Source organism: Haliotis rubra, unplaced genomic scaffold, assembly GCF_003918875.1.
Source record: "Haliotis rubra isolate DU_JTF1 unplaced genomic scaffold, ASM391887v1 Scf503, whole genome shotgun sequence".
Taxonomy (NCBI): Eukaryota; Metazoa; Mollusca; class Gastropoda; order Lepetellida; family Haliotidae; genus Haliotis; species Haliotis rubra.
The window spans coordinates 12,796-36,950 of NW_025767195.1; the positions used below are offsets into that span (position 1 = coordinate 12,796).

Here is a 24,155-nt window from a genome sequence, read left to right on the forward strand (position 1 = left end):
CAATCAGGCTATACACCATAAACAAAACGCATTGATTTATGGCCCGAGTTCGGTCTCTGTCACATTATGTAATTACACAGACAGGCAGGTGTGATACTTGAACACATGACATGTTATGATGTCTGTTGATTGCAAAATGTTATACACAAAAAATGAGCATGTATTTACAAAACCCAACTTTCTATATATACACACACAATGACCCGTGAAGGCGGCATCTGCTAATGAACCAGCCGTTACACTTGAGTGCACATCCACCCGCTCTGACTGGGTTCGGTATCCCGGCTGCTTCGTTTCGAGGGAGGTAAACCCAAGTACAAAATATTGCACTTTTGATTTGCGATTATACGCTTGTAATTTTGTTTATTTGTTATTTCATAATCAGCAATGCATATCATATGTCATGAAGAAGTGATAATTGTGTTTTAATTATGTTTGATTTTTTGGTTGCATGTGACCTTTGAGGAGCTCTCTGGTTGTCAAAATCTGTGCTGAAAGAGCTGTTCGGTTTTCAAATTCTGTGCTTAAGGAGCTCTCTCATTGTCAAAATCTGTGCTGAAAGAGCTGTTTGGTTTTCAAAATCTGTGCTTAAGGAGCTCTCTGGTTGTCAAAATCTGTGCTGAAAGAGCTGTTCGGTTTTCAAATTCTGTGCTTAAGGAGCTCTCTCATTGTCAAAATCTGTGCTGAAAGAGCTGTTCGGTTTTCAAAATCTGTGCTTAAGGAGCTCTCTGGTTGTCAAAATCTGTGCTGAAAGAGCTGTTCGGTTTTCAAATTCTGTGCTTAAGGAGCTCTCTCATTGTCAAAATCTGTGCTGAAAGAGCTGTTCGGTTTTCAAAATCTGTGCTTAAGGAGCTCTCTGGTTGTCAAAATCTGTGCTGAAAGAGCTGTTCGGTTTTCAAATTCTGTGCTTAAGGAGCTCTCTCATTGTCAAAATCTGTGCTGAAAGAGCTGTTCGGTTTTCAAAATCTGTGCTTAAGGAGCTCTCTGGTTGTCAAAATCTGTGCTTAAGGAGCTCTCCAGTTTTCGAATTCTGTGCTTAAGGAGCTCTCTGGTTGTCACTTCAAGGAACATCAGGGAGTGCAGTAGCAGTTGAGAGCACAAGTGAATATTTGTTTTCTTGAAAATCATTGTTTTGTCACATTACTCTCTGTGCTCAACGAAAACTGTTTTGTTGGGCAGAATGATGATTCACATAAATATTTTTAATATTTGTCATGGGGGGATGGGCTGTAAATATAACCTGGACAAACCTTGGGCAAATGAGTATGGTTTAACGCCGCTTTTAGCAATATCCCAGCAACATCACGGCAGGGGACACCAGAAATGGGTTTCATACATTGTACCTATGTGGGGAATCGAACCTAGGTCTTTGACACAGCAAGCGAACGCTTTAACCACTTAGTTACCCCACCAGCCCTGGACCCATAAGGTTGTCTCTTAATACAGACAATGATACTGGTGACCATTTCTTAACTGGAATCCACACGCCAGACACAAGGTCAGAAGATACAGCCGTAGACACGCAAGCAACAATACAAATTAATGCTCACTCTGATAACATAATTGAACCATCCAAAACAAGCCTCCTACTTGCAGGGATGTGTTTCGTTTTTAAATAAAAAGCACATTAAATGTTACCCAGTGGTCTGGGTGACCTTAACATTTATGGATAAATCATAATAACAAATCCATGGAGATCTGCAATAATATCAGAATAATCTTACAGCCCAGCTGGGTACCCATTCTGCGTAAATATCCATCAGTGTGACCATATCATTACCACCAATTCATAACTGAACTACTTGAACTTAAAACAAAACTAAACGATTGATTCAACAAATTTTAATCACCATATGTGACCAGATTACTTATTTTATTACAAATTTGTTAGACGTGTGAGGAGGGACAAAGTGGTGGAATCATTTCAATACTAATAGCACAATAATTTATGATCAAACATTAATTTTTCAACTGGTTTTCATCCATTGAATTACAACATGTTATGGAGTGTGTTGATTTGGATGGTTTGTTGTTTAACCCCCCTATCAGCAATATTCCAGCTACATGGAGTTTATAAAATATTAATATTTTACATATACATTACAATAGTTACCATGGTTACAAAAGGAAATAGCATTTATGCAAATAAATATATAATATTGATTACATGTACACTGAGAGAACTCATATGTATCATAATTTCTTAGGAACATGTGAAATAATTGGCTTTGGTCGTGTCTTGAAGAGTATCTTCTTCTTTATGATGGCTTCAACAACATAGCCATTATTTGTTTGATTGGTTTCCATAGCAACATCTCCTTGTGTTTGTGACTGCTTGGCCAACACAGCAAAGGGCTTTTCCAGGTCCACAACTTTTCCATATAAGATGTGATGTCCAATTATGAGAACAGGTGCATCCTTAGAAAACAAGAGGACAATGTATAAATAGAGGATACTAAAACAACCTTCTGTGCAATACCATTCATATTAAACAAGTTAATGATTTGGTATCCTAAATCTTTCACAAGTTTAATAAAATGGTATTTCACGGAGGCGAATTTAGTTTTCTGTTTATTACTCTCCAACATAAATTGATAGAAACTGCCTACAGTGTGATGACTCTCAGCTTTCCTCGAGTCAAGCAAGGTTTAATACCATTGTGACAGAGGTATTAGCATAGTACTGCTTTGATAAACTTGAAATGAAGATATCACACAAGAAAAGTAATGGTCATTATTCACATGGTTGCTAAAATAGAAAAATACATTAACTGACTGATGATTACGAACCCTAACCTAAGGTCCTAACCTCAGCATTTTCTTTCACTGGTCAGCTGTTCATTATCAGTGAGTGAGTGAGTTTAGTTTTAAGCCACACTCAGCAATATTCTAGATATATGGCGGATTCATTATCAAGTCTTACAACATACAGATGTGCTGACATTTTCAAAATGGCAAAATATAAATGTCATTGCGGACATTTATATTTCCGCGGACATTTATATTTAGCCATTTTGAAAATGTCAGCACATCTGTATCGGTGTGACGAGCCAGCACTTTAACCACTAGGCTACCCCATCGCCCTGATAACGACATGCCCTTTTGAGTCAAGTGAGCTAAACATTGAAGCATATTTTACCTTTTTAGTGAAATGCAAATCACCAATGAACTTTCCACCAAGAGGCACGGGATGTCGAGTTTCAAGGACGCCTTGGAGGTCAATAATGGCCCACTCTGGACAATCCTTGGCACCACCAGGTCTGGAGATAAAACACGTGAAGACAATAACACTTCTCATATCACGCCAATGGCAGTTATTACAAGTACAAACTCTTCTGTGATCAGCTTAATAGTAATAACTGAATTACAGAGGTTAATTACACTGAAGGGGTCGTTGTACCCCAGGTACGTTCCTGTATACAGAAAACGTACCTTGGCTATAATGAGAATACAGAAACGTACCCTAGGACGATTCCATTCCCATTGTGTCATATTCTTGACCGGAACTGTCATACTGTTGTATTAGATACATTTGATTGCATTATGTAAGTAATGAGAATACATAGTAACAGATATTTCGCGATGCACATGAACACCACTCGGAATCAGTTGAACGGGAACAACTACATACGGTTTCGGTTTTGGATTGCGGAATATGGACTCGTCTGCCTTTTAGGGTACCGGGTACGTTTCTGTATTTTGACTTTGTTCAGGGTACATATCTGTATACAGAAACGTACCTGGGATACGTATCTGTAGTACCTGTGCCGACAACGACCCCTTCAGCGTTAATTACCATATGACATCCTGCATCTTGAAACAGATTCTCTGAGAAAATCATTAATACTAAAAACTAGTCGGACCAACTAGTCTATGTCTATTCTAGAAGTACGTTGAAACAGACAGTGTCCAAAGTCTATGTCTAGAAGTACGTTGATCAGTGTTCAATGTTATTTTGCTCAACACTCTTTACATCAGTGAACTCCATTAAAATAGAGACTAGGTCCTTTAATATAATACTCTTGACATTTTAACCAACGTCCCCAAATTAACAAGCACATGACAATGAACAGAAGAATGTAACTTCATTATCGATACATATCTAGTGCACAGTGGACAGCTGTAGGAGTCTGTTCCGAAATGGAATGAGAGAACAAATCGTCTTCGTTGCATCCAAGCGTAAAAACTAAATGATGTGTGACTGATATTAGAACAATAATGACTGAAACTCACAGTTGTATGTACACCTGAACCATTCTTGTAGTAAATGTTGTCAATTTTCGCGCAATATTTCACTTCCGGTACGCTTGGCTCCGTCTCATTTAATTTCAAGTAGGAATAGCGCTGAAAGAGGGAACCAGTTTACTATCTCAGTAATTATTGGTTGTTGCGTTTAGTTGGTAACCAATCGTAAAAGAGGAATTCGTTTTACCCGTATCTGAAACATGGTTGCGCCCATGAACACATGTGTTTATGTTTCTTTGAAAGCAATGAATGAGTGATTTCAGCAGCTGTTGTACCCTTCAGATTTGACATTGTACTGTTACAGTTGTAATTGTAAGTATTTATATCAGTGCACGAAGCTGACATGTACGTGTCGTTCTTAGCTGAGCACTGGAAAGGTGAAATTAGATGAAAGTATGAGATGACGATTTACTGTTAATACTGACTGTCGATGCATCTAGTAAAATAGTCACTTATCATTTGCCGGTAGATATGCTTACATTGTGAGAGATAATGTGCATGAAGTGTGATGATTTTAACAATCAAACCATAAACATTTAGTATAGAAAACCAATCTCTAACAATAACCAAAAGCAAAAGAAAGATCACAAACAATTCAATTCAGTTATAGCATCTTTCTAATGTTCTTGAAATATATTCTCAGACGAGCTCATTATTTCCAGCGGGGTGTTTATAGAGTACCTATTCACCATCAGTACTTGCTGAAGGCGAGTTGGGATGAAGGAGAATTGTGAAGTAGGCGAAATGAGAAGCAACCCAAACATGTATACTATTTCTTATGGAAAAAGTAGCTTACACCTCTGTGCATAATGTTCTGAATAGTAAGTTCAACCATACCTTATAAGTTCAAAAGGTGTCACATTTATTCATGTGAATATATTGACTATAATTGTTACAGCAAACTGAAGATGGGGGAGTTTAGAGTGCACCATATTCGCTTCTTTGAGTACAAACCCAAGGCAATTCACTGTCTCGCTTATACAAAAGAATGGAAGAGACTAGCTGTTTCACGGTAAGAGAAAAGCATGACTGCATGAATTCCATCAACATCTTTAGTGTTCTTTCAGTTCTTCTCCTTGGACACCATTTAACTACAGAAATGCGTAACTGTACACAAATACAAAGATACTTATAGCCCATGTATCCCATAAATTCTGTGGATTGAACTTGTTCTGTATGTTCCTGTGTGTATATATATATAGTCACAATTTGTTTTCTTAAATGAGATTAATATTTGTCATGTTTGTGATATGATTTTCTATTCTATATTATTTTCAATGATAACATCCTATGTATTTGAAGTTATAGTAGTGATTTGATTTTACAGATCTGACGGCTCACTGGAAATATGGAGTGAACAAGACAAGTGGTTTCAAGAAAGGGTAGGCTAATGGAGAAAAACATTGAACACTGTGTACAAATCGGGACCTGTTCCTTATATGTTGTCACGATATGGCTGAAATATTGCCGATGTGACGTTAAATAATAACTCACTCCTTACATGTTCATTAACACTACCAATAAAGTTTTCTAAAAGTTTTAAGGTAATGAACAGATCTACTTTGTCAAGGGCACGGGTCGGTGTAATATAAAGACTAGTTTCCAAGGATTGAGTGAATATTATGTTTTTCACTTCATTTTATGGTGAAATTCTTACTGCAAGAATTCCATCAACATCTTCTGAAGCCTATTTCTGGTGTCCCCGGCCGGAATATTGCTAAAAGCAGCTTAAAACCAAACTCAGTCAGTCAGTCCATCAACATCTTCAGTATTTCGGTTCTTCTCCTTGGACACCATTAAACTGCAGAAATGTACATAATGTACTTCTGATGAGCAAGAAGAGTTATTTTTTTGTTTTCTTTTATATTATCTACAAAATAAAACAATTTGGCAAGAGGTAAATGCCTATTAATTTGTGTATTATCATAATAAACATAGTAAAATGAAATTTGTTTTGAACATGGGCCTGGCATTTTTATGTGTATTAGACTATAAATAACAAATTAAAGGTTGCATGCTGTAAGTATAATGTAACCATTAAGCAACATGTAAGACTTATGTACATTTTGTTATCAAACTATTTTTTGGTACATGTTTATAAGTGAATTAACAAGTAGATTAATTATGTCCTCACGCATTTGACAGGTTATTCCAGGAAGTGGAGATCGGTCAATTGAAGCTGTGATATGGCAAGGGAAGCGAGTCTTCACAGCAGGACTTGATGGCGAGGTGACAGAATATGACTTGATCAAACTGCAGGCCATGGTGAGTGATCTTTTATTAATTTGTCATCATGATTATTCAGGGACATATCTCGAGCCTTGCTTACAGGTTTTGTCAGTAGAAAAGGTGCCATTAGTAAGCTCTGTTTAAAAAAAAGTAGGATATCAGAAGTAAATGGGTGCAGAGTTGTATCTGCTAGGCAAGGCTGAGACATATTATCGTGGGATCAGTTCCCAGACTCGCCCGGATTAGGTTCAAGGTTTGTTAGCACCGTGGGCATGAGTTTCACCAAGAGGAAAATATCTAAAGCCTGCATCATTTTGGGTTTTCCTCCATATTAAACTGACAAGCTGTGATATAACTAAAGAACTGTTGAAAGCAGTATTTTACCAGATTGATGCTGGCTTCTACTGATATGGTAACCACCATGTCTCTATGAAGTTTGCTCTTTTTCCCATCAAAGGAGAAAAGATGCTCACACTGTCAGTCATAGGTTTGTTTCTCCTGGCCAAAGGTATCTGGATGAAGATGAAGTGTTGCCTGCATCCCATTTAGCCCAAAACTGTGTTCTCTTTTCAGCGCTCTGCCTTTTCCCATGCAGGACCTATTTGGTGTCTTACACAGAATTCCAGTGGGACAAGACTAGCTGTGAGTCTGCCTATATTGATTCCTGGAAGTGTAATAGTCTGGTGTTTAGAATGATTGTAACTTGTAAGTCAAACAGATCACAAGATTTATATTTGAATTACTTGTTGTGATAAGTCTTTGATAGGCTTTTAGAAGTTGAAAGAACATAAAAACATTTTTGGGATAAAAACTAAATTATTCTTTGTAACATCACTTCAGGGCTTTTGCTTGTTCCTTCATCAGGCGATAAATCTTAGTAAATGTTTTATTTATACATGCTGATTGTTTTACTCAAGGTGGGAATAATGTGAAGTTGTTGAATTCTGAGAGTGGGCATATTTGTCGACGTTTCGTAAATCAGTTTTAGCTGTCATATTTCAAGTATGTGCTTTTCATACTTAATGCAGTGTTGCTCTACTTTCAGGCAGGGACGGAAGATGGCTGTGTGGTTTTATTTGATATTGAAATGGACAATCTACAGTACCTGAAGTCATTTGACAAACAAGAAGGTAACACTTTTCGTGTTCATTGAAGTCATTTTAGTTATGGTCAAAGGGAGACAACACATGACTGTTAATGTTGTTTATTATTTCAAAGATACACTCATATTTAACCTAATCCTCTTTGGTATAAAGTTAACAGTAGATGTATATAGATGTGAATATGTTGTCCAAACAATGAGTTGGTTTGTATCTCTTGTACTAAAAGAATTATTTCAGTGGTCTGTCATTGTTTTTTAGTCAGGTTCAGTCGGAATATTCTGATGCAATCTGATGAGTTATTTTGCCCGTAGGTTTTCATGGTTCAAAATATGTGCACATTTACATAGATTGGCCTTTACCTATGGAATGTGATTTGGTAATAATACAAATGATAATCAGAAGATTTTAATTAAAGTACATGAACAGAAACAAAGGAATAATGATAAATCATTGGCCAATGGGAGACAACTTGTGATCAGGACATAGTTGTCTCCCTTTGTCCATGATTTCACGTATTGAGGAAGAGGGTTAAAAATTTCTGGTCAAGATTTGTTTCAGCTGATATTATTTAATGTAAATGAGTTATATTTTCACAAGTATAATTTCCGTTTTTTTCCCCAAATATCATATGTTACACCCTCACTTTATAGCTGTTTGTTGATTGTTTAACACCTCTCTCAGCAATGTTCCAGCAATATGGCGGCGGTCTGTAAATAATTGAGTCTGGAACTCAACTCATTTATGTTTGAAAACTGTGCATGCTCAGTGTAACACACCTGAGATGACTGTAAGCTATGGTTGATGTTGTAGGTCGTATTTTGTCCATCGCTTGGCATGAGGGTGAGAACATTATAGTGACCGGAGGAGTGGACAATATCCGTTTGTGGAGTGCCAGCTCTGGACATGCTATCCAGCGACTGACCATCGGCCGAGAAGAGGTCTCTAAAGAGACCATCGTGTGGTGTGTCACCGTCACAAGGTAGGGGATACTGGGGAAGGTTTTCACATTTATTATATTGCTTTGTGTTTAGTTTGTCATGTAATTTGATGGTTGTTACCATGGTTACAGTGACCTGACAGTCATCAGTGGAGACTCCCGTGGTAAGACATGCTTCTGGAACGGCAAGATGGGAACTCTCATTCGGGTAAGTTGTTGCAGGAGTGATAACTCCACACACATGATACCACAGAGCTGATGTCACCCTATACTCTCTCGCATGTCTAGCCATATTACACCATTAACGTGTGTCTGGCCATATTACACCATTAACGTGTGTCTAGCCATATTACACCATTATGGTGTGTCTAGCCATATTACACCATTAACGTGTGTGTCTAGCCATATTACACTGTTAACGTGTGTCTAGCCATATTACACCATTAACGTGTGTCTAGCCATATTACACATCACGTGCTGAGGCGTATTACACTGTGACATCTCCAGCCACAGTTTACATTCTCCTGTCTAGTTATGTTACACCACCATGACTTGTATACTGTCCTAAGTGTTGTGTTATTGTGTTACACCACCATGACTTATATACTGTCCTAAGTGTTGTGTTATTGTGTTACACCACCATGACTTGTATACTGTCCTAAGTGTTGTGTTATTGTGTTACACCACCATGACTTGTATACTGTCCTAAGTGTTGTGTTATTGTGTTACACCACCATGACTTGTATACTGTCCTAAGTGTTGTGTTATTGTGTTACACCACCATGACTTGTATACTGTCCTAAGTGTTGTGTTATTGTGTTACACCATCCCTGACTTGTATACTGTCCTAAGTGTTGTGTTATTGTGTTACACCACCATGACTTGTATACTGTCCTAAGTGTTATGTTATTGTGTTACACCACCCTGACTTGTATACTGTCCTAAGTGTTATGTTATTGTGTTACACCACCCTGACTTGTATACTGTCCTAAGTGTTGTGTTATTGTGTTACACCATCATGACTTGTATACTGTCCTAAGTGTTATGTTATTGTGTTACACCATCATGACTTGTATACTGTCCTAAGTGTTATGTTATTGTGTTACACCACCATGACTTGTATACTGTCCTAAGTGTTATGTTATTGTGTTACACCATCATGACTTGTATACTGTCCTAAGTGTTATGTTATTGTGTTACACCACCATGACTTGTATACTGTCCTAAGTGTTATGTTATTGTGTTACACCATCATGACTTGTATACTGTCCTAAGTGTTATGTTATTGTGTTACACCACCATGACTTGTATACTGTCCTAAGTGTTATGTTATTGTGTTACACCACCCTGACTTGTATACTGTCCTAAGTGTTGTGTTATTGTGTTACACCACCATGACTTGTATACTGTCCTAAGTGTTGTGTTATTGTGTTACACCACCATGACTTGTATACTGTCCTAAGTGTTATGTTATTGTGTTACACCACCCTGACTTGTATACTGTCCTAAGTGTTGTGCTATTGTGTTACACCACCATAACTTGTATACTGTCCTAAGTGTTGTGTTATTGTGTTACACCACCCTGTCTTGTATACTGTCCTAAGTGTTGTGTTATTGTGTTACACCACCATGACTTGTATACTGTCCTAAGTGTTGTGTTATTGTGTTACACCACCATGACTTGTATACTGTCTTAAGTGTTGTGTTATTGTGTTACACCACCATGACTTGTATACTGTCTTAAGTGTTATGTTATTGTGTTACACCACCATGACTTGTATACTGTCCTAAGTGTTGTGCTATTGTGTTACACCACCATGACTTGTATACTGTCCTAAGTGTTATGTTATTGTGTTACACCACCATGACTTGTATACTGTCTTAAGTGTTGTGTTATTGTGTTACACCACCATGACTTGTATACTGTCTTAAGTGTTGTGTTATTGTGTTACACCACCATGACTTGTATACTGTCTTAAGTGTTGTGTTATTGTGTTACACCACCATGACTTGTATACTGTCTTAAGTGTTGTGTTATTGTGTTACACCACCATGACTTGTATACTGTCTTAAGTGTTGTGTTATTGTGTTACACCACCATGACTTGTATACTGTCCTAAGTGTTATGTTATTGTGTTACACCATCATGACTTGTATACTGTCCTAAGTGTTATGTTATTGTGTTACACCACCATGACTTGTATACTGTCCTAAGTGTTATGTTATTGTGTTACACCACCATGACTTGTATACTGTCCTAAGTGTTGTGTTATTGTGTTACACCATCATGACTTGTATACTGTCCTAAGTGTTATGTTATTGTGTTACAGAGTTTCCAGAGCCACAAGGCCGACGTGTTGTCTCTCTGTCTCAATGAGGTACGTTCATCAAGATCTTGTCATGTTTTTTGTCTGTCTTTCCTTAATTACCCATGAAGGTCCGGGTTACAATTGATCTTCAGTAACCCATGCTTGTCGTAAGAGGTGACTAACGGGATCGGGTGGTCAGGCTCATTGACTGGGTTGACACATGTCATCGGCTCCCAATTGTGTAGATCGATGTTCATGCTGTTGATCCCTGGATTGTCTAGTCCAGACTCGATTATTTACATACCACCACCATATAGCTGGAATATTGCTGAGTGTGGCGTAAAACTAAACTCACTCACTCATTCTTTCCTTTATTACAGGGAAACTACTCACTCCCTTAACTCAGTATACTGTGTAGGACTAGCTTAAACTATTGTCACTGCAGAATCGATATGTTCACCCTTGCTTCACAGATTGCTCAGATTATCCAACATGACAGGTAACAATCCCGTTCATTATGTATAAAGCTTTAGTCCTGCTTCATTTCAATATACATGATAAAATACAAGCACTGTAGTTGACAATGTGACCCAGACAGAGACAGTTTCAATTCTGTTGTCCATAATAGGTCCCGGGGTAGTTGCAAGTCTCGACAAACTAGACATTTAATACAATTTGCAGATTTGTAAACAGGGCATGTTCCTCCCCAATGCTGTTCAACTTCTGATGGGGATTCTAGTGACGGACTGATGGCTCGTAAAGGATGTTGCTGGAGTAGTGATGAGATATTGCTGGAGTAGTGATGGGATATAGCTGGAGTAGTGATGGGATATTGCTGGAGTAGTGATGGGATATAGCTGGAGTAGTGATGGCATATTGCTGGAGTAGTGATGGGATATAGCTGGAGTAGTGATGGCATATTTCTGGAGTAGTGATGGGATATAGCTGGAATAGTGATGGCATATTGCTGGAGTAGTGATGGAATATTGCTGGAGTAGTGATGGGATATAGCTGGAGTAGTGATGGGATATAGCTGGAGTAGTGATGGCATATTGCTGGAGTAGTGATGGGATATAGCTGGATTATCACTGGAATATTGCTGGAGTAGTGATGGGATATAGCTGGAGTAGTGATGGGATATTGCTGGAGTAGTGATGGGATATAGCTGGAGTAGTGATGGGATATTGCTGGAGTAGTGATGGGATATAGCTGGAGTATTGATGGGATATAGCTGGAGTAGTGATGGGATATTGCTGGAATATTGCTGGAATAGTGATGGCATATTGCTGGAGTAGTGATGGCATATTGCTGGAGTAGTGATGGAATATTGCTGGAGTAGTGATGGGATATAGCTGGAGTAGTGATGGGATATTGCTGGAGTAGTGATGGGATATAGCTGGATTATCACTGGAATATTGCTGGAGTAGTGATGGAATATTGCTGGAGTAGTGATGGGATATAGCTGGAGTAGTGATGGGATATTGCTGGAGTAGTGATGGGATATTGCTGGAGTAGTGATGGATATAGCTGGAGTAGTGATGGATATTGCTGGAGTAGTGATGGATATAGCTGGAGTAGTGATGGATATAGCTGGAGTAGTGATGGGATATTGCTGGAATAGTGATGGAATATTGCTGGAGTAGTGATGGCATATTGCTGGAGTAGTGATGGAATATTGCTGGAGTAGTGATGGGATATAGCTGGAGTAGTGATGGGATATTGCTGGAGTAGTGATGGGATATAGCTGGAGTAGTGATGGCATATTGCTGGAGTAGTGATGGGATATAGCTGGAATAGTGATGGCATATTGCTGGAGTAGTGATGGAATATTGCTGGAGTAGTGATGGGATATAGCTGGAGTAGTGATGGGATATAGCTGGAGTAGTGATGACATATTGCTGGAGTAGTGATGGGATATAGCTGGATTATCACCGGAATATTGCTGGAGTAGTGATGGGATATAGCTGGAGTAGTGATGGGATATTGCTGGAGTAGTGATGGGATATAGCTGGAGTAGTGATGGGATATTGCTGGAGTAGTGATGGGATATAGCTGGAGTAGTGATGGGATATAGCTGGAGTAGTGATGGGATATTGCTGGAATAGTGATGGAATATTGCTGGAATAGTGATGGCATATTGCTGGAGTAGTGATGGCATATTGCTGGAGTAGTGATGGAATATTGCTGGAGTAGTGATGGGATATAGCTGGAGTAGTGATGGGATATTGCTGGAGTAGTGATGGGATATAGCTGGAGTAGTGATGGGATATTCTTGGAGTAGTGATGGAATATCACTGGAATAGTGATGGCATATTTCTGGAGTAGAAATGGTTGTTGAAGTGTTGCAGGAGTTGTGCTGGAATATTGCTGGTAAAGGATGGGATCATGCAGGAATGTTGCTGAAAGTTTTTAATACCATCCTCTCTCCCTCCAGCCCCTGTACGGCCATGGTGAGAAGCCAGGGCGGACTATGTCTTGCTCATCAATCTGTTTTATGTTCAGACAGAGGAGAGTTTGTACACAGTAGGAGTGGATCCCACCATTGTCCAGTTTGAGAAGATCATCTATCCTGGGGAGAACAACACTGGCAAGTGGACGAGGTCAATCGTCCGGTCCAACCACACCCATGACATCCGAGCCATCGTTCTGTCTGGGGACACTATCATCACAGGAGGTACTGTTTCATGATGTAGTGGGGTGGTAGACATGAACCACGACCCCATGGGGTTGCCAGGTTATGATAGGCTTTACCCATGAAGGTCCGGGTTAGAATATTGATCTTCAGTAACCCATGCTTGTCGTAAGAGGCGACTAACGAGATCGGGTGGTCAGGCTCGTTGACTTGGTTGACACGTCATCGGTTCCCAATTACACAGATCGATGCTCATGATGTTGATCACTGGATTGTCTCGTCCAGACTTGAATACTTACAGACCGCTGCCGTGTTGCTGGAATATTGCTGAGTGCGGCGTAAAACTAAACTCACTCACTCACTATGATAGGCTTTAGGCAAGAGATGACCAGATGGATTGAGGCCATATCTCCCTCCCTCCCTCCCTGGTCAACATGGAGACACTATACCATCCATTTCTGAGAGAGTATCCATGTTAAACTGCATCGTGTTGTCTCGATGGGCTGGAACTGTGAAAACAGCATGAATCTGAACTGGTTCAAGCAGCCCCACTCAAACACACAGGCGACGCACACAGTGCATGCTGTCACTGTGTCTGTGCTATTATCTGACACAATTCACTCAGTCTCAGATGTCTACCCGTGAAGATACAGGTTAGAATTGATCTTCAGTAACCCATGCTTGTCATAAGAGGCGAGGTCAGATCGGTGGTTGGGTGGTCAGGCTCGCTGACTTGTTTGACACATGTCATCGTATCCCAGTTGTGTGGATCAATGCTCATGCTGTTGATCACTGGATTGTCTGGTCCAGACTCAATTATTTACAGACCGCCGTCATATAGCTGGAATATTGCTGAGTGTGGCGTAAAACTAAGATCAATCAATCAATCAATCAATCAGATGTCCACATTGTGTCCGTGTGTGTCTGTTGTCAGGTGTTGACACCAACCTGGTCCTGCATGATATCAACCCAGCTAAAGGCAAGGGGAGGAAGGTGCCTGGTCTGCCGCAGGTAATGTCACCTTGTTGTTGACTGTGCTCACAATGAGGTTCCTTCCTTGTAGCAGTTTAGCTTTCACCAGAGTATGAATTCCTCCAACAGAGTAGTTTGCAACAGTCCCCCAACCACACTGATGTTGCAACAACATGAAATGTCCCCCACTGCCATATTGCTGCAACTTGACGTATTTCATCCGAACTCACATACTCCACAAAGCAATGTCAGTATTCCTAGTCTTCTTCCCCCAGCGCCCCCTGGTGAGTGTTGCCAAGGATGCAGGCCTGCTGTTGTTGCAGTATCCAACATCCCTGGAGGTATGGCGGCTCGGCGCCACCAAGAGAAAGTCAAGTAAGGAGATGACATGGTTCTGGAATTAATAATGACATTCAGTGTGTGATACTTTACTGGAAGAGTGTGACAGAAATAGGAGCTTGCTTGCAAGCAAACATCAGAAACTGTTCCCAGTTACAGGCACACTGAAAACCTGCATCCCAGACATTTAACACAGGACTAAAGTCTTCATCAGTTAACGCTGGAGGTTGACATCCACAGACGCTTTTTATTAGACAATGAAATGTTTAACAACGACACTGAACACCCAACAGGAGCCATGGGTGGTCTGTTCATCTATGGACCGCCTCCATGGTGTAGTGGTTAAAGCGTCCGCCCGGAGAGCGGTAGGTCGCGGGTTCGATCCCCGGCCGCGTCATACCAAAAGACATTCAAATATGGTACTTGTTGGTCCCTGCCTGGCGTTCGGCATTAATGGGTACATCAAGGACTGGTCGGCTCGGAGTCAGTATAATGTGTCTGAGTGGGGTATTCATGCTTCACTGCGGCATGGTATCTCAGTGGGCTAGCACTATAAAACCAGCTTAAGTCTGGGCTAGTACAAGCAGCCGCACATACACATAGACATGCATGCAGGTCGTCTTATGAGCGAAATATTCTCCAGCGCGACGTTAAACCCAATTTCACCTCACCTCACCTGTTCATCTATGGCACCACAACTTGCATTTGTTTCAAATCCAGCTTTTGTCACCCATGAAGATCCAGATTAGAATTGGTCTTCAGCAACCCATCCTTGTATGAGGCGACTAACGGGATTGGGTGGTCAGGCTCACTGACTTGGTTGACACATTGTATCCCAATTGTGAAGATCCATGCTCATGCTGTTGATCACTGGATTGTCTGGTCGAGACTTGATTATTTACAGACCGCCGCCATAGAGCTGGAATATTGCTTAGTGCAGCATTAAACAACCAACCAACAGCTTTCATCCTTATTATGTTTCAAGGTTTAGTACCATACCTATTGCTGTGGGTTTCACCTGAGACCTGCATGACCTTGGGTCTTTCTCCAGCATGAAGCTGGCATACATCAAAACAAGCTTACTCACTGATAGCATTCTCAATAGGTGAGGTGAGATGAAATTGGGTTTTACGTCATGCTTGAGAATATTTCGCTCATATGACAATGTGCATGCGTGTGTATGTGTATATGCGGCTGCTGGTACTAGCCCAGACTTAAGCTGGTTTTATAGTGCTAGCCCACTGAGATACCATGCCGCAGTGAAGCAGGAATACCCCACTCAGACACATTATACTGACTCTGAGCTGACCAGTCCTTGTTGTACCCATTAATGCCGAGCGCCAGGCAGGGACCAACAAGTACCACATTTTAACGTCTTTTGGGGGATCGAACCCGCGACCTTCCGCTCTCCGGGCGGACGCTCTAACCACTACACCATGGAGGCGGTCCGCATTCTCAATAGCCTGCCATGCGACAACTACATATTACATTGCAGATATCCATGGGGAAATTCTGCCGCTGGACACCAAGCCACTGAAACTGGTCCAGCTGAAGGCCAAGATAGGAGAATGTGTCGTCTGCAGTGCCATCGCAACTGATGGGTCTCTGATTGGCTACTCAGATGAGAGGAGTATCCGGCTGTACAACTTTACTGTGGTTAGTTGTCATTCATATATCATCCTTTTATTGCCACTGATTTGGTTTGGTTGTTTAACGCCCCTCTCAGCAGTATTCCAGCTATATGGAGGCGGTCTGTAAATAATTGAGTCTGGACCAGACAGTCCAGTGATCAACAGCATGAGCATCGATCTACACATTTGGGAACCGATGACGTGTCAACCAAGTCAGCGAGCCTGACCACCTGATCCCGTTAGTCGCCTCTTAGGCCATGCATGGGTTACTGAAGATCAATTCTAACCCGGATCTTCAGGGGTTATGGTTAACTGACTTGACCAAATATGACTATGTAAAGACAGTGTGGGGATTCTAGGTTAGTGTAGGTCCCCAGCAAACTGCTTGTCATAATAGGCGACTAAATCAAATGCATGTAGTTGTCATTTTACGTGACTTGGTTGATTGCGTGTCATTGTAACAAGATGGCTGTTGCTCACCATATCAGTCACTGGTTTGTCTGGTCCAGACTGACCCGTGAAGATCTGGGTTACAATTGAACTTCAGCAACCCAAAAGGCGACTAACGGGATCGGGTGGTCAGGCTCCCTGACTGGGTTGACACAATTGCATAGATCAATGTTCATGCTGTTGATCCCTGGATTGTCTGGTCCAGACTCGATTATTTACAGAGTGCAGCGTTAGGCAACAAGCAGATATGCAAACATTTTCTTTGAGGAAGTTTCTTGTGCCACATTATTTACTCCTTTTGAGCGGTGGGGTAGCCTAGTGGCTAAAGTGTTCGCTTGTGACACCGAAGACTGGGGTTCGATTCACCACATGGGTACAATATGTGAAGCCCATTTCTGGTGTTCCCCGCCTTGATATTGCTAGAATATTGCTAAAAGCGGCTTAAAACCAAACTCACTCACACACTCTTTTGTGAATTTGTCTCTTCTCAGTTTGAAAGATTCCTCGGATTAAATCGCAATATGGATGAAATAAAGCTGATGTGACATTAATTTTAACTCACTCACCATGATGCATGTCCTTCCCATAGAAAATGTTTTTTGTGTGGTAACTTGACAAGGTCCAATGTTCATGTTCCTTTGATATTTCCAAATATTTACTTCTCTTGTCATTACAGAATGAATCAGATGACCTTCAACCAGTTGTGACCTTGACCCGAATTAAGGTCATTGATGAAGACATCATGCCAGCTCATCTCATGAGATTTAACGTCCACAAGCAACTCATCTCAGCCTCATGTTCAGCAGCTGTTCAAGTTATAGATGTCAAGGACACTGAGGTCAAGGTCAATCACACGTTCCAACCACTGAAAGGTCAGTTTCCTTCATATGTATTTCATAGACATAGCACTTGTATCCCATGAGAAACTGGGACAATTGATGCAATGTCAATCGCCGAGTTATTCCTGAAACTACCATTTTCTTCCCATGGTGGCACAACTGGCCCAATCTTTGGTGCCACAGATAGCTGTGCTGTCTCTTGGACATGCCAGAACCTGTGAGCTTGGACTGACACTAAGTTCATAATGGTGCCGTTTCTGGGTTTGTTTGCATCATACTCAAGTCTGTGGGTTTTACCAAGGTGATAAATGTCTGAGACCTCCATTACTCATGTTAAACGCAGCATTTAACTCAACTCACTCATCTCTCATTCACTCACTTGAAGCCATGTAACCATGACAACATTAATTATGTACATTAATCAGAGGTCCATAAATCTTGGAATAACTCGGAAACAGAAAACGTCTCTCATTGGTCAATTTTGACATGTGCAATTAGTGCGGGAAATATGAAAATTGTGTTTTCCTGCCTTGACCAATGAGAGCCAATTTCTGTTTCTGAGTTATTCAGAGATTTACAGAAACTGTCGATGTTAACCGAAGAGAGGCCAAACATTTGTTCAAAGCAGAGGGTAATGCTAATTTGAGGGTCAATGGTCAAATATGAAATGCAGTTAGACAAATTGAATACGATGAGCAGAAAGGTAAAAGTACGACTTACAAGTTCAACACAATTTGTGTGTGAAAAATGTAAAGTTTGATTGAACCGCACGTGAAAATAGTGAGGCTGCCCAGTTTTCGATCAGGTTTTAAGTATCGGAGGTGTCACCCCTTGCGTATTTTATATAATAGTGTTGCGTGGTAGAGTTTTCTAAAATTGTGTCAGACAGGATTATTGTCTAATGTCACAATGGGTTATTGTCTAATGTCTATATCACAATGGATTATTGTCTAATATCACAATGGATTACTGTCTAATATCACACTGGATTATTGTCTAACATCACACTGGATTATTGTCTAATATCACACTGGATTATTGTCTAATATCACACTGGATTATTGTCTAATATCACAATGGATTATTGTCTAATATCACACTGGATTATTGTCTAATATCACAATGGATTATTGTCTAACATCACACTGGATTATTGTCTAATATCACAATGGATTATTGTCTAATATCACAATGGATTATTGTCTAATATCACACTGGATTATTGTCTAACATCACACTGGATTATTGTTGTCTAATATCACACTGGATTATTGTCTAATATCACACTGGATTATTGTCTAATATCACACTGGATTATTGTCTAATATCACACTGGATTATTGTCTAACATCACACTGGATTATTGTCTAATATCACAATGAATTATTGTCTAATATCACAATGGATTATTGTCTAATATCACACTGGATTATTGTTTAACATCACACTGGATTATTGTCTAATATCACAGTCTAATATCACACTGGATTATTGTCTAACATCACACTGGATTATTATTGTCTAATATCACACTGGATTATTGTCTAATATCACAATGGATTATTGTCTAACATCACAATGGATTATTGTCTAATATCACACTTGGATTATTGTCTAATATCACACTGGATTAATGTCTAACATCACACTGGATTATTGTCTAATATCACACTGGATTATTGTCTAATATCACACTGGATTATTGTCTAACATCACACTGGATTATTAATATCACACTAATATCACACTGGATTATTGTCTAACATCACACTGGAGTATTGTCTAACATCACACTGGATTATTGTCTAATATCACACTGGATTATTGTCTAATATCACACTGGATTATTGTCTAATATCATAATGGATTATTGTCTAATATCAAACAGGATTAAATTTAAATTTTCCACATCTCCTGAGAAACTACGAACCGTTTAGACAACAATGGTAGAGTTGAAACCTTTGTGTAAATGATGCCAGCTGCAGTGTCTCTAAAATTTCACTCAGAGTTCTGGTATTAAATATGACAGAAGCTTTCCTCTGTAATTTAACTTCACAGTCTTGTCACTCTTTTTTTTTTGTCTGGCATCAGTCAGTGACAAGTTGTTGGTCTCCATGGCAGAGGCCCAGATAAGCTGCGTATCCGGGCAAAATACGCATAGAATTACTCATTGAAAAATAATTGTTGCGTACCAACTACGCATTTAAAATGTTAGATACGCAGAAAGTTTAAAACAAATGCGTACGGAATATATTTATAAAAATCGCTCGCGTAATGAAAAAGACATCGATTGCTATCAAGTTGTACTGTTAGTATAGGACAAGTGTTGTAACTGTCAGTATAGGATGAGTGATTTTTATGAAATCATTCCATTATAATTAAGTTGGTTTTGATTACTCATTTTCCATTGACTGCTAGTTTACAGTAACATCGGGTAAAAATGTGTGAATTTAAATGGTTTCCAGATTTTACCCCATTCCATGTGCATATAACTTCTGCTTACCATGTTCATGAGGGTCCGTGATAACCTTAGTGTTGATTATATATATTTTACATAAAAACTGTAATTAAAATTACACAATGCTAGGATATATTTCTTTGGGTTAAATAATAGTACTCTGTATTATATTTTACTGATGATCTCGCCAGAATTGGTCCCGTTATATTATTGTGCATGTTTGAACTTGATTGCCGGAAACATGTGCACAGCTGATTGCTATTTCCGCTCAGATACACACGGGAATCTTAATCCCTGCAAAAATACAATGCCCAGCAAAACAACTTAGAACTTAAAAGGTAAATAATCTTGTCTAGTGATGTTTAATTGCAAATTTGACGCCTCTACTGACAAAGTCGTCTTCTGTTGTTTGTTCACGCCAAGTGATACGATGTTGTTTATTTACCCCTGAAAAAACGTTTGATGAAAGCGTAACCCATGGATAAGATGACCCCTTCTACAGACTGCTTTTTGGTCCTCAAAATTCGGGCTTATAGATGGTAGTATACGGTAGGTATGACATAAGGCAGAACATACCTGCTTAGTAAACTTACTCAATGGCATATACTTAGGTGAGTAAAATGACTGAAATACACACATATTTGAAAGCAGTGGGTAACAGAGAAAAGAAAAATACCCACTCAACATTCATAATACCCACTCCAAAAATACAGTGGGTACAGTACCCACATGAGCTAAATCTTATCTGAGCTCTGCCATGGCAACATGAAGCCTCAGTATCCCATACACTGCATGATCTGGTTGATGAGGGTTGTTGGTCTTCATCATCCAATGGGCTACAGTGAGGGGTCAGGCTTGTTGACTCAGAAAGAATTGGTTTTCGTAAACAGAACTTCTTGTATTAGATCGGGTGGTCAAGCTCGCTGGCTTGGAGATGTTTGTCTCCATATCTCAGTTACGATGCTCATGATGCAGTCACTGGTTTACACACCACCATTATGCAGCAGCAGTTATAGTCCGTTTGGCTCAAAGCGGACCCGATGAATCGCAAAATCTAATCTCTTGAAAACTAATAAACATAATACCAATGAAACACTGATCATAATCAAAACATCACACAAACTCTGTGATTTGTTTGCAGAATTTATGTCCTAAAATTCAAAAAGTTGTTTAACAAACTATCATTAAAATATTGACACATTTCACTATCTGTTACGAGGGAGGAGTGCAGAGAAAGGGACCACCAGAAGTTAGAGAAGCACGCGCACAAGTGCCGACAAAGTTATTGGTTCTTGAACCTGTACTGTGCCGTCTCCATCCTTTCTCGCACACCTGACTGTCCCTTTCTTTGCACTCCCCCCTCGTAACAAATAGTGAACTGTGTCCATATTTTAATGATAGTTTGTTAAACAACTTTTTTATTTTTAGGACATAAATTCTGCAAACAAATCACAGAGTTTGTGTGATGTTTTGATTATGATCAGTGTTTCATTGAGTATTTTATGTTTATTAGTTTTCGAGTTAGATTGCAATTCATCGGTCCGCTTTTGAGCCAAACGGACTATAGAGAGTAATCCACTGTGACATTAGATATTAACCTGGTGTAACCTGGTGTACAATTAATTCAGTATGATAATAGACTGTAATCTAGTGTGATCCATAACAGCAATAATCCAGTCCGTGACATTATCCTGTGACATTGTAACAATTGTTTAGACAATAATCCATAGCCTGTGACAATAGACAGCAATCCATAGGTCCAGTGTGACATTAGAACAATCCAAAATCCAATTGTGATATGACAATAATCCATTGTGACATTAGTCAAAATGCATTGTGAATTGTACAACATTAGACAATAAGCAATATTTAATGATATTGGTAGATAGTGGTTAATAATCCAGTGTGACATTAGACAATAATCCATTGTGATATAGACAATAATTCCAGTGTGACATTAGACAATAATCCATTGTGACATATAGACAATAATCCATTGTGATATAGACAATAATCCATTGTGACATTAGTCAATAATGCATTGTGACATTATACACTTATAGACTGGTGACGAGGGCAATACTCATGTGTTATGAAATATTCTTTTTCATTTTCTTTAAATTGATGACAAACAGGTGCGAGTGATGTTAAAACAATTAGAGTGACTCGTAAATCATTAGTGACAAAGACGCACCTGGCCAATCATTATACATGATTGTTTTGTCCATAAAAGGACAAAAACAAATTCAATGAACAAGGCAATTCATTTAAAATTGTGTGCATATACATTTCATAAATATGTGTTTCATTTTCATTAATATTGTGAGTTTTACTTACAAGGTTCAATTAAATTGCTATTCATTAACCTGTTCATATGAAATCACAACATTGACTGTAATTACCTACGAGGACATACATATCGGGTTTCATATATGAGCGAAATATTCTCAAGCACGACGTTAACCCAACTTCACCTCTCCTCACTTGTTGGTCCCTGCCTGGCCTGGCATTAATGGGTACAGCTGACTGGTCGGTCGAGTCAGTATAATGTGTCTGAGTGGGGTATTCATGCTTCACTGCGCATGGTATCTCAGTGGGCTAGCACTATAAAACCAGCTTAAGTCTGAGCTAGTACAAGCAGCCGCACATACACATACACACGCATGCACGTCGTCATATGAGCGAAATATTCTCAAGCACGACATTAAACCCAATTTCACCTCACCTTACCTCACCATTGTGACATTAGACAATAATCCAATGTGACACAAATTGGCCTGGGTGCCGTTGTGCAAAACAACCTTAGCGTTAAGATTACCTCATCACCTTTTTAGCTAAGGTTGACGTCCCGTTGCACAAATCTACATTTGGCCGAGCGAGGGCACATTGTTTTACATCAAGGTGATGAGCCTTGACATTCTGGGCCAGACAAACAAGTGATTTCACATGGTTTTACATTGACTTACAAAAGTGGGGGTCTTAGTTAAGATATAAAGTTAAGTTTGGTCCGACCCGACCTTTGTGGGGCTAATGTTGACGTTTCAAGTAATTTCAACATGGTTACATTCTTGTTGATATGTGAGTAAACTGGTAGAAGTGTTTCATGTATGTTTTGAAAGGTACAAACTGGAAAATTAACATTTCAAGTAACATATTATAACATAAATATCGCTGATATCTGTTTTCCGTCAAATCACCATTGGTAAATCTGAAACATCACCGATAAACCTAGAATTGATTTTGATGGTTTGGAAACTACATGTCAAAGTGAGCTTTCCATACTTTATTAGTGTTTATAAAATCACATTTCACAAAGGCCGGTCATGTAAACAAAGACTCCCATTACATCATATATTTCGATGTATTCGAGACTCAGTTGCTATGAGGGTAGAAACAAATACACTCCACTAAGATTTTCTTCATACATTTTAGACTTTAAATAACAAATGGTCTTTGTCTGCCTTTGAAACCAAGTGTCTAGATAAAATCAACTTCTCAAACATACAAGATTGCTGTTGTTTGAATCTCATGGGAAAATTTCCTTCGAATGCTGTGCTTGTTGTAGAAATGTAAACAAAGAAAAATAAGTATTTGCACCGACAGGTAAGATTTTCTCAATTTTTCAGACATCCTTTTGTTGCATGCATTGGCTCAATACATTTCCAGTATGCATGGAAAGGTATCGTAGCAAGAAATAGAAAATTACATATAGGTTCAATACAAAGATTTGATAATTTCATACCAAATTGTCAAAGTTACCCTGCAGCGTGACGCCAGCAAAATCACGCAGAACGACAACAGTAATTATTCACATTTCTTGCATCTTCTCTTACAGTGAAAACACTCAAAACAAATAACAATATCCAGATTGTCAGAATCTTTTTGATTACTTACATCAAATGTTTATGAACAAACGATCCTTGAATCAAGGAAAGATCCCTCGTACAATCCTACGTACCGATGTCAGTGAACCTGTCATTTTGTAAGAAATCTGTCATTGGTAGTAATGTCA

At 39.3% G+C, this 24,155-nt stretch overlaps 2 protein-coding genes across 3 annotated transcripts in view; one reads left to right on the forward strand and one right to left on the reverse strand.

Annotated features, from left to right (window-relative positions):
• Positions 1-1,827: 1,827 nt before the first annotated feature.
• Positions 1,828-4,339, reverse strand: LOC124291974 (chromosome transmission fidelity protein 8 homolog). Of its 2 annotated transcripts, XM_046729056.1 has the most exons (3): positions 4,233-4,339; positions 3,139-3,259; positions 1,828-2,418 (listed from the first exon to the last, which is right to left on the reverse strand). In XM_046729056.1, exons 1-3 carry the CDS (start codon positions 4,253-4,255, stop codon positions 2,194-2,196), a joined length of 369 nt encoding a protein of 122 aa, XP_046585012.1. In that variant the 5' UTR covers positions 4,256-4,339; the 3' UTR covers positions 1,828-2,193. The 2 variants fall into 2 exon arrangements, with proteins under 2 accessions (XP_046585012.1, XP_046585011.1); XM_046729055.1 differs by lacking the exon at positions 4,233-4,339 and having other exon boundaries at positions 3,139-3,408.
• Positions 4,340-4,446: 107 nt separating this feature from the next.
• LOC124291956 (U3 small nucleolar RNA-associated protein 4 homolog) overlaps positions 4,447-24,155 on the forward strand; it is a 31,468-nt gene continuing 11,759 nt past the window's right edge. The window contains 14 exon segments of the mRNA XM_046729042.1: positions 4,447-4,556; positions 5,143-5,256; positions 5,572-5,626; positions 6,390-6,509; positions 7,047-7,115; positions 7,519-7,603; positions 8,387-8,555; positions 8,646-8,721; positions 10,844-10,891; positions 13,325-13,496; positions 14,389-14,465; positions 14,702-14,801; positions 16,261-16,421; positions 17,523-17,718. Of these exon segments, the coding sequence (XP_046584998.1) occupies positions 5,153-5,256; positions 5,572-5,626; positions 6,390-6,509; positions 7,047-7,115; positions 7,519-7,603; positions 8,387-8,555; positions 8,646-8,721; positions 10,844-10,891; positions 13,325-13,496; positions 14,389-14,465; positions 14,702-14,801; positions 16,261-16,421; positions 17,523-17,718 (1,432 nt within the window). The 5' untranslated portion in view covers positions 4,447-4,556; positions 5,143-5,152.

Bases quoted from the DNA above. Each gene is read 5' to 3' on its own strand.
- LOC124291974 (XM_046729055.1), bottom strand. From the start codon at position 3,297: ATGAGAAGTGTTATTGTCTTCACGTGTTTTATCTCCAGACCTGGTGGT. The intron at 2,419-3,138 runs GTAAAATATGCT...TTGTTTTCTAAG, and splicing joins ATTTGCATTTCACTAAAAAG to GATGCACCTGTTCTCATAAT.